Source organism: Thamnophis elegans, chromosome 4 (genome assembly GCF_009769535.1).
Source record: "Thamnophis elegans isolate rThaEle1 chromosome 4, rThaEle1.pri, whole genome shotgun sequence".
In the NCBI taxonomy this organism is placed as follows: Eukaryota; Metazoa; Chordata; class Lepidosauria; order Squamata; family Colubridae; genus Thamnophis; species Thamnophis elegans.
Genome location: NC_045544.1, coordinates 124,868,495 through 124,882,793, shown reverse-complemented (window position 1 = coordinate 124,882,793; position 14,299 = coordinate 124,868,495). Strand labels below are relative to the sequence as shown.

Here is a 14,299-nt window from a genome sequence, read left to right as displayed (position 1 = left end):
TTAAAAAGCTGGAGACTGTTTTCTGCACTCTATTTCCACACACAAAAAAGTTTAATACACAAGATATCCAAATTTGCATTCACAATCCCATTGATTTCTGCTTGAGTTTCCTTCATAAAAGAGAGGGACCGTTTCTTGCCGTTCACATCTACCCGACCCATCAGAGCAGGGGGGGGGGGGAGGAATGCTGAGGGTCCCATCCTCGAGGGAGATACACCTGGTGGGACCCAGAAGAAGGGCCTTCTGCGTGGTGACTCCCTCTCTCTGGAACATCTTCCCCCCAGAGATTAGACTGGCCCCCACTCTGACACTCTTCCAGAAGGCGCTGAAGACCTGGTTCTGCCAGCGAGCCTGGGGAACCCAGAGCGGGATGGAGTGAGCCCATTAAATGGCTCGTGTGATCGGCTGTTGCTGGGGTGGGAGGTGATTTTATTACATCAATTTACTTGATTTATTAGTTTTACTGTTTTTAGATGTGGTTTTTATATTCTGTAAGTCGCCATAGGCGAATAGGCGGCAATATAAATTTTAGTAATAAATAAAATAAATAAATAATTCCCATGTCCCAAGCGTATGGCTCTGGAAACTTCATGGCTTCTTAAAACAGCCAGCTGCTGTCTCCTACCGTAATTAGAGAGCAGCGGATAATTTTAACTATGTAAACGTGCATAGTTCAAGATTAGCAACAGAAGGGACGTTAAAAATAACATTTACAAAGTATAGTGGTTAAAAATCTAAAGTGGAAAGAGATGTACATTTAGAAGGGGATTATGCACCCCTGGAGAGGATTGCCAATGTTTTTCTCTGCCTTTTTAACTTTTTAAAGCTTTTAAAAATAATTTCATCTTCCCTTTTCTAATTCTGTTTTTGATCTTATTTATGTTTTATATTATGGCATTTGTTGTATTGTAAACTGCACAGAATCAGGTGAGATGGGCTGGGTGGAAATGGGATGAATTAAAAAACAAACAATTAAGACAGAATCCTTTTTAAGGGCTTTCCAGAGAACGGGGCGAACCAACTAGCAGGAAGATTGGAAGATAAAGACATGTGGCCTAAATTAAGAGTCAGTCATAACATCTGCACTTCCTCTGCAATTTTCAAATTATGCCACAGTTCTTAAAAAAGTTACATTGCTTGCCTGTTTTACATTTACGGAGGCTTTCCTCAGCCTCTGGGTGACATCACAATGGCTTCTTTGTTTCTCAGGAACTTGTTCAGATCCGTTTGTATGTTGAATCTTTAATTACAGAATACAATATTTGAATTACACGTCTATTATTTTGCATTCCTTCCAACAGAAAATTCCCTCGATAAATTTATAAACAGGCAACAATTTATTTGTCTCATTTTATCTTCAATTCTATTTTCTAAATATTACTGCTTTGGCACATGGAAGTTCTATACTTCAAGTACTACGAGAGGCTTTTTCGTGAGAGAAAAGCCAGGGTAAGTGGAATTAACGCAGAGCAACGCATTAGTTTCCACGATTTTTGGAAGCTTCAGCTGTCTCTTTCCTAATGTATATTTTGAAACAAACTCTCCTAACACTCCCTAATTAGAAATGAAAAAGTTGGCTAGGACCATAAAGGATTTGAAAGTGGAGAACAGAAAACCAGAACCAAAATTTAAAAAAAAACCAAACGGATAAATAATCCATAATAGGAACATCTACATTTCTTAGGGTGCCTTGTTCTGTATCAAGAGAGAGGGAGAAAGAAAAAAAGAAAGGAAGGAAGGAAGGAAGGAAGGAAGGAAGGAAGGAAGGAAGGAAGGAAGGAAGAAAGAAAGAAAGAAAGAAAGAAAGAAAGAAAGAAAGAAAGAAAGAAAATGAATGAATGAATGAATCCAGGAGCAGATTGCGAAATGACTGATTCAGATCTTCGCTATCCTTCCTTCAGACCGTCTTAAGAGCTAAATTTATAGCCTACTGTACATTCATCAAATGCCTTCATGTCAAGGGATGTCCTCTTCACAGGAGAGAAACCGTATATATGGGAAGTCCTTGACTTACAACAGTTCATTTTGTTCAAAGTTACAATGGCACTGAAAAAAAGTGACTTCTGTTTTTCACACTTACGACCATTGCAAGCATCCCCATAGACACGTGATCAAAGTTCTGACTCATATTTAGGATGCTTGCAATATCCCGAGGTCATGTGATCAACTTTTTGCGACCTTCTGACAAGCGAAGTCAACGGGGAACCCAGATTCACTTAGCAATTGTGTTACTAGCTTAACAACTGCAGTGATTCACTTAACAACAGTGGCAAGAGAAGTCACAAAATGGGGGGAAAGGTTACTTAACAACTGTCTCACTTAACAACAGAAATTTGGGGCTCGGTTGTGGTCGTGAGTCGAGGAATACCTGTACTCGCAGATGAACCAAGAATCTAAAGTGCCAAAATATATCCCTCAAATTGGATTCGGCTTATCTGTGGTTGAGCTTATCCACAAGTAGATAAAGTAATAGTTCCCCTGTACACCTAATCTTTGATTTAACAGCCATTTGTTTAGCAAGTGTTACAACGGCACTGAAAAAGTGACTTTCGACCTGTCCCCAAAGTACCACTGCAGTATCCCTACGGTCACATGATCAAAATGCTTGGCAACTGGGATGTAATTACAACGGTTGCAGCATCCTGATGGCCATTGACAACCTTCCCAGTTGGCTTCCAACAAGCCAAGTCAATGGAGGAAGCTGGATTCGCTGAATGACTGCACAATTCACTTAGCGACTGCAATGAGTCACTTATGAACCGTGGCAAAAAAGATCATAAAATTGGGTTGAGACTTAATAACTGCCTTTTGCTCAGTAAACAGAAATTCTGGTTCCAGTTGTGATTGTAAATCAAGAGCTACTTATATATCTACTGTATAGAACTGTGCACATTTCTAACTGTAGATAAACAGACCCTCCAATTTTGAACCAAATACCATGAAAATTGCAGGTGTTGTGAGTGGCACATTTTCTTGTTTTTTTGGTTCACAATTGGAGGGTCTGGTTATCCACGGGTGGGCTTATCTGTAAGTCTATACAGATTATAATTTACAGAGCAAAAACTGGCCAGAAAGTAAATCTGAATCTAATATCAATCTCTGAGTTATCTGTAATATACAGGTAGTCCTTGACTTATGACCACAATTTAGCCCAGATTTTTTGTTGCTAAGTGAGAAATTTGTTAAGCGAGTTTTGCCCCATTTTATGACCTTGATTGCCACAGTTGTTAGCTGAATCTGCAGCTGTTAGGTTAGTAACACGTTATTAAGTGAATCCGACTTCCCCATTGACTTTGCTTGTCAGAAGGTCAGAAAAGGTGATCACATGACCCCGGGACACTGCAACCATCGTAAATATGAGTCAATTGCCAAGCATCTGAATTTTGATCATGTGACTATGGGGGCGCTGTAAGGGTCGTGTGAAAAATGATCATAAATCTCTTTTTTTTTCAATCCGTTTGTAACTTTGAATGGTCGTTAAGTGAACTTTAGTAAGTCGAGGACTACCTATATAAGCAAAGACTCCTTATCAATCATAAAAGGGTGTTGTAGCCTCAGCCCACAAAATAGAGGAAGGGCAATAGAGGACTAAGATGCCTACAAATTCTTTCCTTGATATTGCCTGGCTCCCTGCTCCATCTGACTTCATTTTTATTTTACATTCATTTCATCCTGACATCTGCAGAGTGAACGTAGACAAGGGTGGGATTCAGCCAGTTCGCACCGGTTCAGTCGAACCAGGTGTTAATTTTAACTGGCTGGCCCCGCCCACTCCTCCCCTCCCAGGAGTCTCCACACGGCCCTTTCATCATGCCAGGTGAGTGTAGGGCCTGCACGGAGGCTCTGGGAGGGCGAAAAATGGGCTCCCAGAAGTCCGAAAACGGGCCTGTTTCTGGTCTCCGGAGGACCTCCATTTTTGGCCTCCTGGAGGCTCGAAGAAAATCTCTGGAGCCTGGGGAGGATGAAAATGACCCCCTCCCCTGTGGTGAAGGAAGCCAAGTAGGCCATGTCCACCATGGCCACGTCCACCCAGCAATTGGGCAGAGAACCGGTTGCTAACATTTTTCAATCCCACCCCTGAACGTAGACCAACACTATATGGAGGCTCACACCACATATATATTTCTCTTGTCAGGAACAAAAAAGAAATCATCACACTTGAAATCGAGATTCTGGCTTTATGCAAATCCATGTAGCCCATCAGCCTGCTTTATTGTTTAATAAACACTGGTTTGCCCAAATAAGCCATCATCTTTTGTGTGAAGAGAGGAGTATTAATAATTTCTGCCAGGTTTTTTTAGACCTGAAATTATTGTTTCAAATGACATATACATGAGGCATATTTCTCTACTGTTTAATTTTCTTCATCTTTTATTTTTTGGTTGATCAAAATATACATTAAAAAGATGAGTTAAAATATATTATTAGATTATAAAAACACACTTATTATCATCAAGTTAGTCTCTGCCTGATTTATTCTGCTACTCAATGAGCCAAAAGTTTATCCCACTTCTGAAATTTGCTAAGGTCTACAGATTGCTCAGCCTGGTACTGCTCCATTTTTAAATAGTAATTTGATTAAACATTACAATTAAAAAGATTAAAGGAAGTAATACAAACTAAAGAAAAGATCAGAATAAAAAGAAAAAGGGCTCCATTGTCAAAGGAACAACTGTTTTTTCTCCCCATAGGAAGAACAATTGCTGCTACAGCCATTTGCAGGACTTGTCCTAATCAGCATGAAGGCGGCTGCTTAAACAAGCAGCCATACAGTCTCATTTCTGCCTTTTTTTTATTGTGTAGGCATGGCCCTCTGAAGTGTGCAATCCAGTTTCCAATTTCATAGATCAAAAAGTGGGCTAGGAGGCAATTTAGAATGATATCATATACATCATAGTAAATGGCAATAGCACTTAGACTTGTGAACCGCTCCACAGTGCTTGACAGCACTTTCTAAGCGGTTTACAGAGTCAGCATCTTGCCCCCAACAATCTGGGTCCTCGTTTTACCAACCTCAGAAAGCTGAATTGAGCCAGTCCTGATCGAACTCCTGGCTGTAGGCAGAGTTAGCCTGCAATATTGCATTCTAACCGACGAGCAAACCAGAATTTTTGCTCTGGATTTTTCTCTCTCCTGCCTGGAAAAAATGCTGTGATGAGTTTGGGACATGATGTTGAAAGAGACTACTCCAATGATGGTGAACCTGTTTGGCACCGAGCGCCGAAAAGAGTGCATGGAAACGTCGTTTGTGCGCTCGTCGGGGCCACGCTCCGGAAAAGCCAAACTTCCAGGTTCTAGCGCGCATGAGCACCCAACAATCAGCTGACTGGCATGCACGCACACCAGTTTTCAGCACTGCTGTATGTGCGGACAGCTGATCGTCATGCAGGTGTGCGCACCAGAAACCCGGAAGACAAACAGCCAAGGCCGCCCGTGCCGGGCCACATGGCTTCATGTGCTACTTTGGGCACGCGTGTCATAGGTTCGCCATCACGGGCCTACTCCATAAACATGCAAAGATATCTGGCATCTCAACTTATCTAGCATCAGTCCCTTTCCAACTTTGCTCCTCAAGATCTTTTTCATAGTCTGTGGGGCTGAACCTGAAATCTTGCACATAAACTTTTGAAAACCATCCTCACATGTCTGTGAGAATGTTTCCGAGTCCATCACTCCACCATATAGGCAAGTCTTACTGCATGGCTGACTTGCTTATAGCGAATCTAAGGTCTCCCTGGGGGAAGACACAGGAAATTTGCTCATGGAAGAATCTATCTGCCATCATGCAGCACTCAGAAACCAAGGGAGGCCCTGCCAAAAATACCCAAATGTATATATAAATAATATTTGCATATCCTAACTTATAGATACAGCTGTTTGTTCTCTATATATTCTACCCACTGTTTTAATGCTCACATTTATCACATGCTGTTTTATCTTACTATTTTATTGCAAAACGTGTTGAGATTATTTTAAAATGGGAAGCAGCAGCGAAATATTTTAAGAAATAATTTTCAACAGCATACAAGTAATATATTCTTAGTGAATGTAAGGCAACATATCTCATCAATTAACAAGTAATTATTCGGGGGAAGGAAAACCAGAAATAATGTTTATGCCCTCAAAGTACATCCTTTCTCAACACATGCCACCTCATTATTCATACTATTTTTTAACACACGGAAACCGTGTCTTTTATGTCTTCAAGGATGAGGGGGTTTGCCTCTCTTTCCCCTTGTGCCAACAGTGAATTTCCAAAGGAAATCGGGAACAACCGTCAAAAAAAAATCCTAATCAACTTTTCCCATTCAAAAATATTACGCCCCCAGAACTAAAATATCAGTCATTCAAGAAATACTAAAAAGGAACTTACAAGGACACGGTCCCCAAGTCTGAAGTCTTTATCCCCTTTTTTCACCGATCCGCTGTCTGAGAGGTTGGAACCAGATTCATTTCCAGTCTTCATGGTGTTGTTGAGAACACTCTCGCGCAGAGGAATGACGCGAGTGGAAAGAGGTGGGGTGGAAGTCCCGGAGTGCAAGGACAAGTTCTGAGCGGTCAGAGACTCCACAGAATGAGCATCGCTTCCTGAACCTTCCGTCGTGGGTTGGCGGGTCAACTTGGAAGGCCTCGTGAAGATCCCCTGGAGTGGCTGGCATTCAAAGTAACGCACTCCGCCGACAGAACCATCGTTCTTCCCAACTGGGTCATCTAGAACAACTCCTGCCCACTGGCCGGGGGCAAACTGGGTCTCTCCCAAATACTGGATTATGCCTGGCTTCACTCCATTCACCCAAACACGTTCACCCATCACAAAGTCCCCCAGGAAGTCATCGCCCACCTCAGCAATTTTTGACCCTGGCAGCTTCTCGGAGGCACCTGTGGAAGATGTGGAAGCCTGTTTGTGAAGAGGTGATCCTGTAAAGAAGAAGCAAAGAATGAGGAGAGATCTGCCAGGACAAACAAAGTCTTCACAAGAGACAAGACCCTGGACTTTGAACAGTTAAGTTCCAATACAAGCAGCAGAAGAGAAACAAGTCATTATTCTCAAGGATTAAAGGCTAAATGAAAAAAAAAAGATTTTTGCTTGTATGCACTAATCCATGCTGGATTTCATGACCAGATGCTGGAAGAGTTGTTGAGGATCCCATGCAGGAGAAGGAGCAAGAAGGTCCCTTTGCTGAAGTGGCAAGCACATGATCATAAATTCAATTAGTTAAATTACTTTACTTCAATGGACCCACTGGAGAAGTTAAGCCCAGCTTGGAGCATCTGGTTGGCCACTTGAGAAAAAGAATGCTAGACTAGATAAGTCTATGCTTTTATAAGTAGAGCTCCTCTGATGTTCTAACAGATCAAACTGGTTGTGCCTACTGGAAATTAGCTTAGCAACATCTGAGTAGGCCCACCCAGTTCTACACTATATTGCAAAAAGTATTCGCTCACAACTGAGTCTGATTATGTGGATGGGTGAGCAAATACTTTTGGCAATATAGTGTATCATCTACTAGGAGAAGCTCCTTTAGATGAACTGGAGGTTCAGAATAAGCCTCCTAGCACCCCGATACTGATCTGTCTGTGTTTGATTCCTGTGAAGGTTCACAGAACATACACAGATGGTTCTCTTTTTAGGAGAGACTTCATTTCCCAAAGCTTTCTGAACATTTAACAAACTTGGGTCTTCCATTGCTAACTTCAACCATGGTTTTCTCCAGTTCTACAAAGGAGCTTCAAGAAGCCCGATATGTCCCTCCATTTAAATAAAAGCAAAGAGCCTGGAGAGCAACGTGTGTTACGCTCCAAATGGTACCAACTGGTCTTTAATGAACTTTCAGCTCATCAAGTATCAGAGAAGTGATTTAAAACCACAGCTGCCCTTTTTAAGTTTCAGTTTGCAGCTGGCAGCATGTGGTCGGAAAACACTTCGCCATCTGAAAAGATGAAGGGTTATGGCAGCTTGAATGGCGTTTGTTCACTTTTTTTCTCTTTCCCACTGGTTGCAGAATTTGATACTTAATCTAGTTACAGGCTTGTGCCAAGGCAGCCAGCTGTCAGGAGGAGCAGAAATGCAAGAAGGCTGCCCTGTTTCCATGGTTATCTGGAAAAAGGAGGAGGGGGAAACACATATGGATAGAAGCACAACAAACATTAAGGGGTTTCCCCCCCCCCTCAAACACATCGAGACTGGAAAGCCAAGGGATATGTGAGCCCTCTGAAGACGGAAATCTATTTCATTTATAAGGCACTCATTTTGCAAGTAACAGAGCCTTCCAGATGTCTCTGAATGCTCAGTGTTGTAATCCCACCACATCTGGGGACACCAAGCTGAGGAAAATCGATGAGGAGATTGGACATCTCCCGTATCAACGGTAACCATGAGCGTGATGATGATGAAGTCATTTCTACAGAAAACATAAAGTAACAACTGGCTGGCATGTTATATTTTTACTTTCAGAAATAATCCTATGAATTAGGCAAAGTTAGGAGAGAGAAAGAGGGAAGAGAAACTGGCCCAACATCTTGTAGGGAGACTAGGTTGATTGGGAATCTAGTTAGAAGCAGCAAGTATAAGAGCCCTTTGTCGGGGTTCCAAGTTACACCCCCAATGAAAGAAGACTCAAAGTTCCTCAATTAGAATCTCTTATTAGAGATATCCATATATGCACATCTGGAAAACCCAGAATCTGAAAACTTCCAGGTTTTCCCCACCCAAATGAAAGTCCAAATCCCTGCCCAGCACCCACATGTCCATCACATGGCCCAATCAGGCACCGTCCCAACTGGAGATGCCTCCCAGTCACGCCACTCCAGGTACAGGGTAGAGTGACCTTGACTCTCTGAGAAAGGAATGTTATTTTGACTATATATCTTCCATACTTCATATAATCCCCCCCTCCCATTTCCCCACAGTATTGAATGTGGCAGGCCTGAAGGCCCAATGCAAAAGATGGCTTCCAGGCCTGACACCCTTGTAAATATGCGGTGAGGGCCACTGTATTGGCAGCCAAAGTGGAGACATTGAAAAATAGGAAGGACCTATCTATTTCTTTGGAAAAATCTTGACATTTCTGGAAGATTCAAGAAAAAAGAAGAAATAAATGAAGGGAATAGAATTGCAACAGAAACAGAAGGTAAAGCAATCAGACGAGGAAGGGTGAAGTTTAGTATAAAGCAGAATGACAGATGGACAAGAAAGAGAAAATTCAATAAATACTCTGTGTGTGTGTGTGTCTGTCTGTCTGTCTGTGTCTGTCTGTCTGTCTGTGTGTGTGTGTGTGTGTGTGTGTGTGTGTGTGTGTGTGTATAGCATATTAAGTGCCCAGGCATGGGTAGAATAACTGGTTGATATTCTGACTAAGAGAAAGCCACAACATCTTGCTGCAGAGTGCATGAGATTTCATCTGTCATTGACTATTGTGATTAATATCTGGAAGTGCTCACAATCTGGTAGGTGTCTGATTTAGCTTTAAATTATTGGTATGAGTCTTAGAGGAAAACGGCCTAAATTCAGTGACTTGAATGCTTCATTCTACCCCGAGCATAGATGCATTTGTGGGAAGTATATAAAATGGATGCTATGATTTAGTATTAAACCAGTGGTAAAATTCATTTTTTTTACTACTGGTTCTGCGGGCGTGGCTTGGTGGGCGTGGCAAGGGAAGGATACTGCAAAATCCCCATTCCCACCCCACTCCAGGGGAAGGACACTGCAACATCCCCATTCCCACCCTACTCTGGGGCCAGCCAGAGTGGGTATTTGCCAGTTCTCTGAACTACTCAAAATTTCTGCTACTGGTTCTCCAGAACCTGCTGAATTTCACCCCTGTATTAAACAAGTTTACATGTTCAAAGAGGAGCATCGGGAATTGCAAAATGTCTATTAAAGGCCTACTTTACAATAGAACCAGTATCTCTTTTTTTCTGGTGAATTATTTTCTTTCAATTAAACACCCCAAAGAGGGGAGGGGGGAAATGCATGTGTGCAGGCATATCGTGCACGTTTAGTAAGAAGCTAAGGAAAAGTCTGGCCATTATCAGCTCCTGCCTCATAGCAGGCAGCTTTGTGACAAGGATAACCAGAGGGTTTTTAAGCAGAAGTACATTAATGAGCTAGAGGGAAAACAGCAAATACAAAGGAGGGGTGGAGATAAAGGAGGGGATAAGTCCATCAACGGAAAGCTCACGCAGTAACCCTGAAGAATAAAATGCATGCTTTGAAATCTCCCTGCCCATCCATTAAATCCTCTCTGTGGGACCAGACTCCTAGCTTACAGCTGCATTGCTTATATGGGGAGGGCTTGGCTGTGGAGCAAAACTCTTCCACTGCAGGTACTAACGAGTTGTATTTTATTTTGTGGAGGGTGGGGGGAGGAAGGTCAATGTTGAGTGAGTGTTGTTTTTTCCAGCATGATACCAGCATGCTCTCCTGTTTACAGGATTACAAACTGCAGAATGCCCCCCACCAATATACTTATATATTTAGATATAGTAAGTGGGATGTGTGTGTGCGTGTGTGCTATCAGGACAGAACAGCCACTGTCTATACCAGGGGTGTCCAACTTCAAGGAAACAAGAGCTAGATTACTGAACAAATCAATCTGGAGTTCTTACTTAAGGCACAAATGACCAAAGTCAAACTAACATATTTTGGATATATTATGTGAAAACCAGTGGTGGGATTCCAAATCTTTTCCTACTGGTTCTATGAGCGCATGTGCACCTAATGTGTGCTTTGTGCACATGCGCAGCACTCAAAGACCGCCCTCGGTGTCAGCGCTGGTGACCTGAGCTGTTGTTTAGCTCAGGCGAAGCGCAGCAATCAGCTCTGCTGCATGAAATCAGCTGACCTAAAAAAACAAGGGAGTATAAGACAGGGAACAACAGGGGTGGGAGGGCGGGGTCAGCTAGAGGTGGTATTTGCCGGTTCTCCAAACTACACAAAATTTCCGCTACTGGTATGCCAGAACTGGTATGAACCAGCTGAATACCACCTCTGGCAAAAACCTAGCTCTCTTGAGAAGGGTGAAAGGAAAGAAAAAAGGATGTTGAGCAGCATGCTAGATAGACCCAAACGAAATAGAAATGGGAGATATGAAGCAACAGGCTAGGGAAAATCATCCTGAAAACATTTCTCTATGAGGTTACTAAGACCACCAAGTTGATGGCATGTGGTTACTAATTCAACAAGCCCTAAAGTGCCTTATGTTAGTCTGTGGTTTCTACAGTCAGTTATTCCTGGAATTTTGATCCATGTGACCAGGTGGATGCTGCAATGGTCTAAGTGTGAAAAACGGTCGTAAGTCGCTTTTTTCAGTGCTGTTGTAACTTTCAATGGTCACTAAATGAACTGTTGTAAGTTGAGAACTACCTGTACTCTTTGCTACCCATGGAGTCGAGAGTCTTTCTTTCCTAAGAGACCAAGCTGCGGCAGGACTGACAGCTAAACTTGATTCCACATTATTACACATTGTTTCTTAATTAAAATTAATTGTAGCAAATAATGAATATTTCCTATTCATACTTTAAAATTTCAAGAAATTAAAATCTCAGAAATTACAGGTTGGAAGCAAAGTCTGGACATCCCCATAACCCAAAACGTTTTGAGAGTCAAAGGCAGTTCCCAGAGTCTCAGAATGTACATGTTATATAAATCCAACTCATTAATGCTTAGTCAACTAACCAAAGCTTAGTTAACTAACCTGGTTAAAGGCACTATGTTGCAAATCATTACAGTACATGGCTCTGTCTTCTAAATCTGTGACAAATTTCCCTGTTGCTAAAATATTTGTTTTAAAATAATGAACATGGGCAGATGCCACCAGACCAAAATCTACATGAATCCACGATTCAGGCAATGACATAGACTTATGCCAAAATAAATATTAAAGGACTCACCCAGAAGAGTCTAATTGAGGTCATCCAGGTTACTGCCAGAATTCTCTGCTTAGTGAAACATGCATTGCTTTCAAGCATCTGGCAAAAGAGCTTTGAAGTCTCACAGAGGGGTTGGGAAAACTTTTTCAGGACTTTTTTCCCCTGCAGCCACCCAACCAGATGCAGCCCATTTTTACATTCAATTGTTCTTTTGCCATCTTCTCTTACACAAAACATGTTCCCATTCTGTTCAGTGTTTAGACAGTTATCCTGCTAATGGATAAGCAGAGCGACCTGAAACCTTTACATAACTTCTCTCCAACATTCAACATTTGGGCTGAAAAGAATAGAGAGCTTCAAAAATACCCAAGCACATTGGCTGATGATTCGGGGACTCAAAACAAACCAGACAGGAACCAACAGCTGGCAGGCACCCATTCAGACCCAGGCAAAGCAGCCAATAAAAAAACAGTTGTTTTTTTTTTAAATCACCACATACTGTAAAGAGGCACACTGTACATTATACTCAATAAAGGAACGAATTGTTCATGAATCAGTTCACACTCTGAGAATCAACAGTTTTCATTGTACTAAATGTCTGCGGGAAGGGTTTAATTCGAAAATACTGGCATGTTTTTTTTTAAGAAAAGCCACATTTAATGAGAAAAAATATATATGATGCTTCTTTTCTCTCCTTTCTGTCCCAAACTACAACCTATGTAAAATATAACTTCAGAACATGGAAATCCCTGTTCACGTTGCTGCATTTTAAAAATACCCAATTTTATAAAGTGGCCCTAATTTCTAGAACAAACAGGAGACCCTATTGTAAAGGAACACCCCTCTGCTAGAAAGATGGGCAGTTAGAATGTCCACCCAGAGGTCATGATGCATTTTATTCCCCCCCCAAAAAAACCCTCCACAAAAATGTATAATCTCACAGAGTGACTTTGTGATAGGAATCTAATCACCAGGAGATTGTTGTGTGGTATAAATCAAATTATCAGGAGATTAGGATAACTCAACATCTTTAAAGTCCAAGAAAAGTTTAATGAAACTATAGTACTTCTCATAGCAGTACATTTTTTTAGATCTTTGTGAGGAAAAAAAAAGGGGAGGAGTGGGGAGCCGAACCATTCTGAAAGCCAAGCACAACAAACAGATAAGAACCTTGGCAGCAACTCAGACTTCGACAGAGACAGATAACAGCTTCTCCAACGTTACGAATGAAGTTGAATCCTGCAAATCAGACTCCTCCCCGAGTCCCTCCTTAAATACAATCTTGAGAGGAGCCTAATTACAACCAGCTGGGTCCAATTATCCTTTGTAACTGCATAGCTGTTTTCTCCGTCGATCTGCCGGTTGTTGCCGGGCATCCAGGACCACCTCCCTTGTCTCCTCGTCATTACTCCAAGGCCTGACGTCATGAGGACACTTCCTTCAGCTCTCACCACTGCTCCATGCCTAAGGCACCTCCTGGTGGCCAACCAGCCTCTCTGCGCCCTGCTCAGAGTCAGAACCCTGTCCAGGGTCCTCCACCTCTTCCAGAGCAGACTCATAAGGGCCCTTATGGGTTGGAGTCTGTTTACAGCTCCAACGGCTCCTGCTGGGCCACAACAGGTCGGGATGCAGGCGCCACTCTGAGTGGTCGATTGTGGTTCTGCTGAGCCAGTCCGCCTGTACATTCATTGTTCCTGAGATACGCTCCGCTCTAAGGATAGAAGATGTCTCTCCTCCCAGAGGCCCAATTGCTCGGCCTCTGGGACCTAGAATGGGTGCCCCCTTGGTGGTTGATATGGTCCTTGGTGGCTACATTGTCCATCAGAATAAGTACATGGTGGCCAGAGATCGTGTCCTGGAACTCTCTGAGGGCCAAGTGAGCTGCCTTGAGCTCTAGCTAGTTGATGTTGTTGCTCAGGTCCTCCTGAGTCCACTGCCCCTATGCCATCTGGGACTGGAAGTGGACACCCCAGCCAAAGAGGCTGGCCTCTGTGGTGATGGTCAGACAGTTTGGTTCCTTGAAGGCACATTCCTTGGTTATGGCCCGGGACATCCACCACTGGAAGGATTGGAGGACTTCTGGTGGAACCCGAACCTTGGCAGTGGTTCAACTGGTTCCATCAAGATAGCTGAACTAGCTTGTAGCGATTGATGGAACCAAGCTAGAAACCAGGAGATGAGTTCTACTCTACCTTAGGTACAAAGTCAGTGGGGTGATCTTGTTTTTCGCTCTTAACCTTGGGAAGAAGGGAAAGACAAACTGATTCTCTAAATCTTGCCAAGAAAAGTGCAGGGACTCGCGCAGGCAGTTGGCGGTAGTCAAGGACGATTTGAAGGGACCAACAAAATTAAGACTGCTAGAGAAAAGGAATGATCCCATTAAGGAAATCCCTTTCTCATTCCCTGCCAGTCCATCAAACATTTC

At 42.6% G+C, this 14,299-nt stretch overlaps 1 protein-coding gene across 1 annotated transcript in view; it reads right to left on the bottom strand.

Annotated features, from left to right (window-relative positions):
- CLIP2 (CAP-Gly domain containing linker protein 2) overlaps nt 1–14,299 on the bottom strand; it is a 77,285-nt gene that overhangs the window by 55,924 nt on the left and 7,062 nt on the right. The window contains 1 exon segment of the mRNA XM_032216568.1: nt 6,374–6,918. Within this exon segment, the coding sequence (XP_032072459.1) occupies nt 6,374–6,918 (545 nt within the window).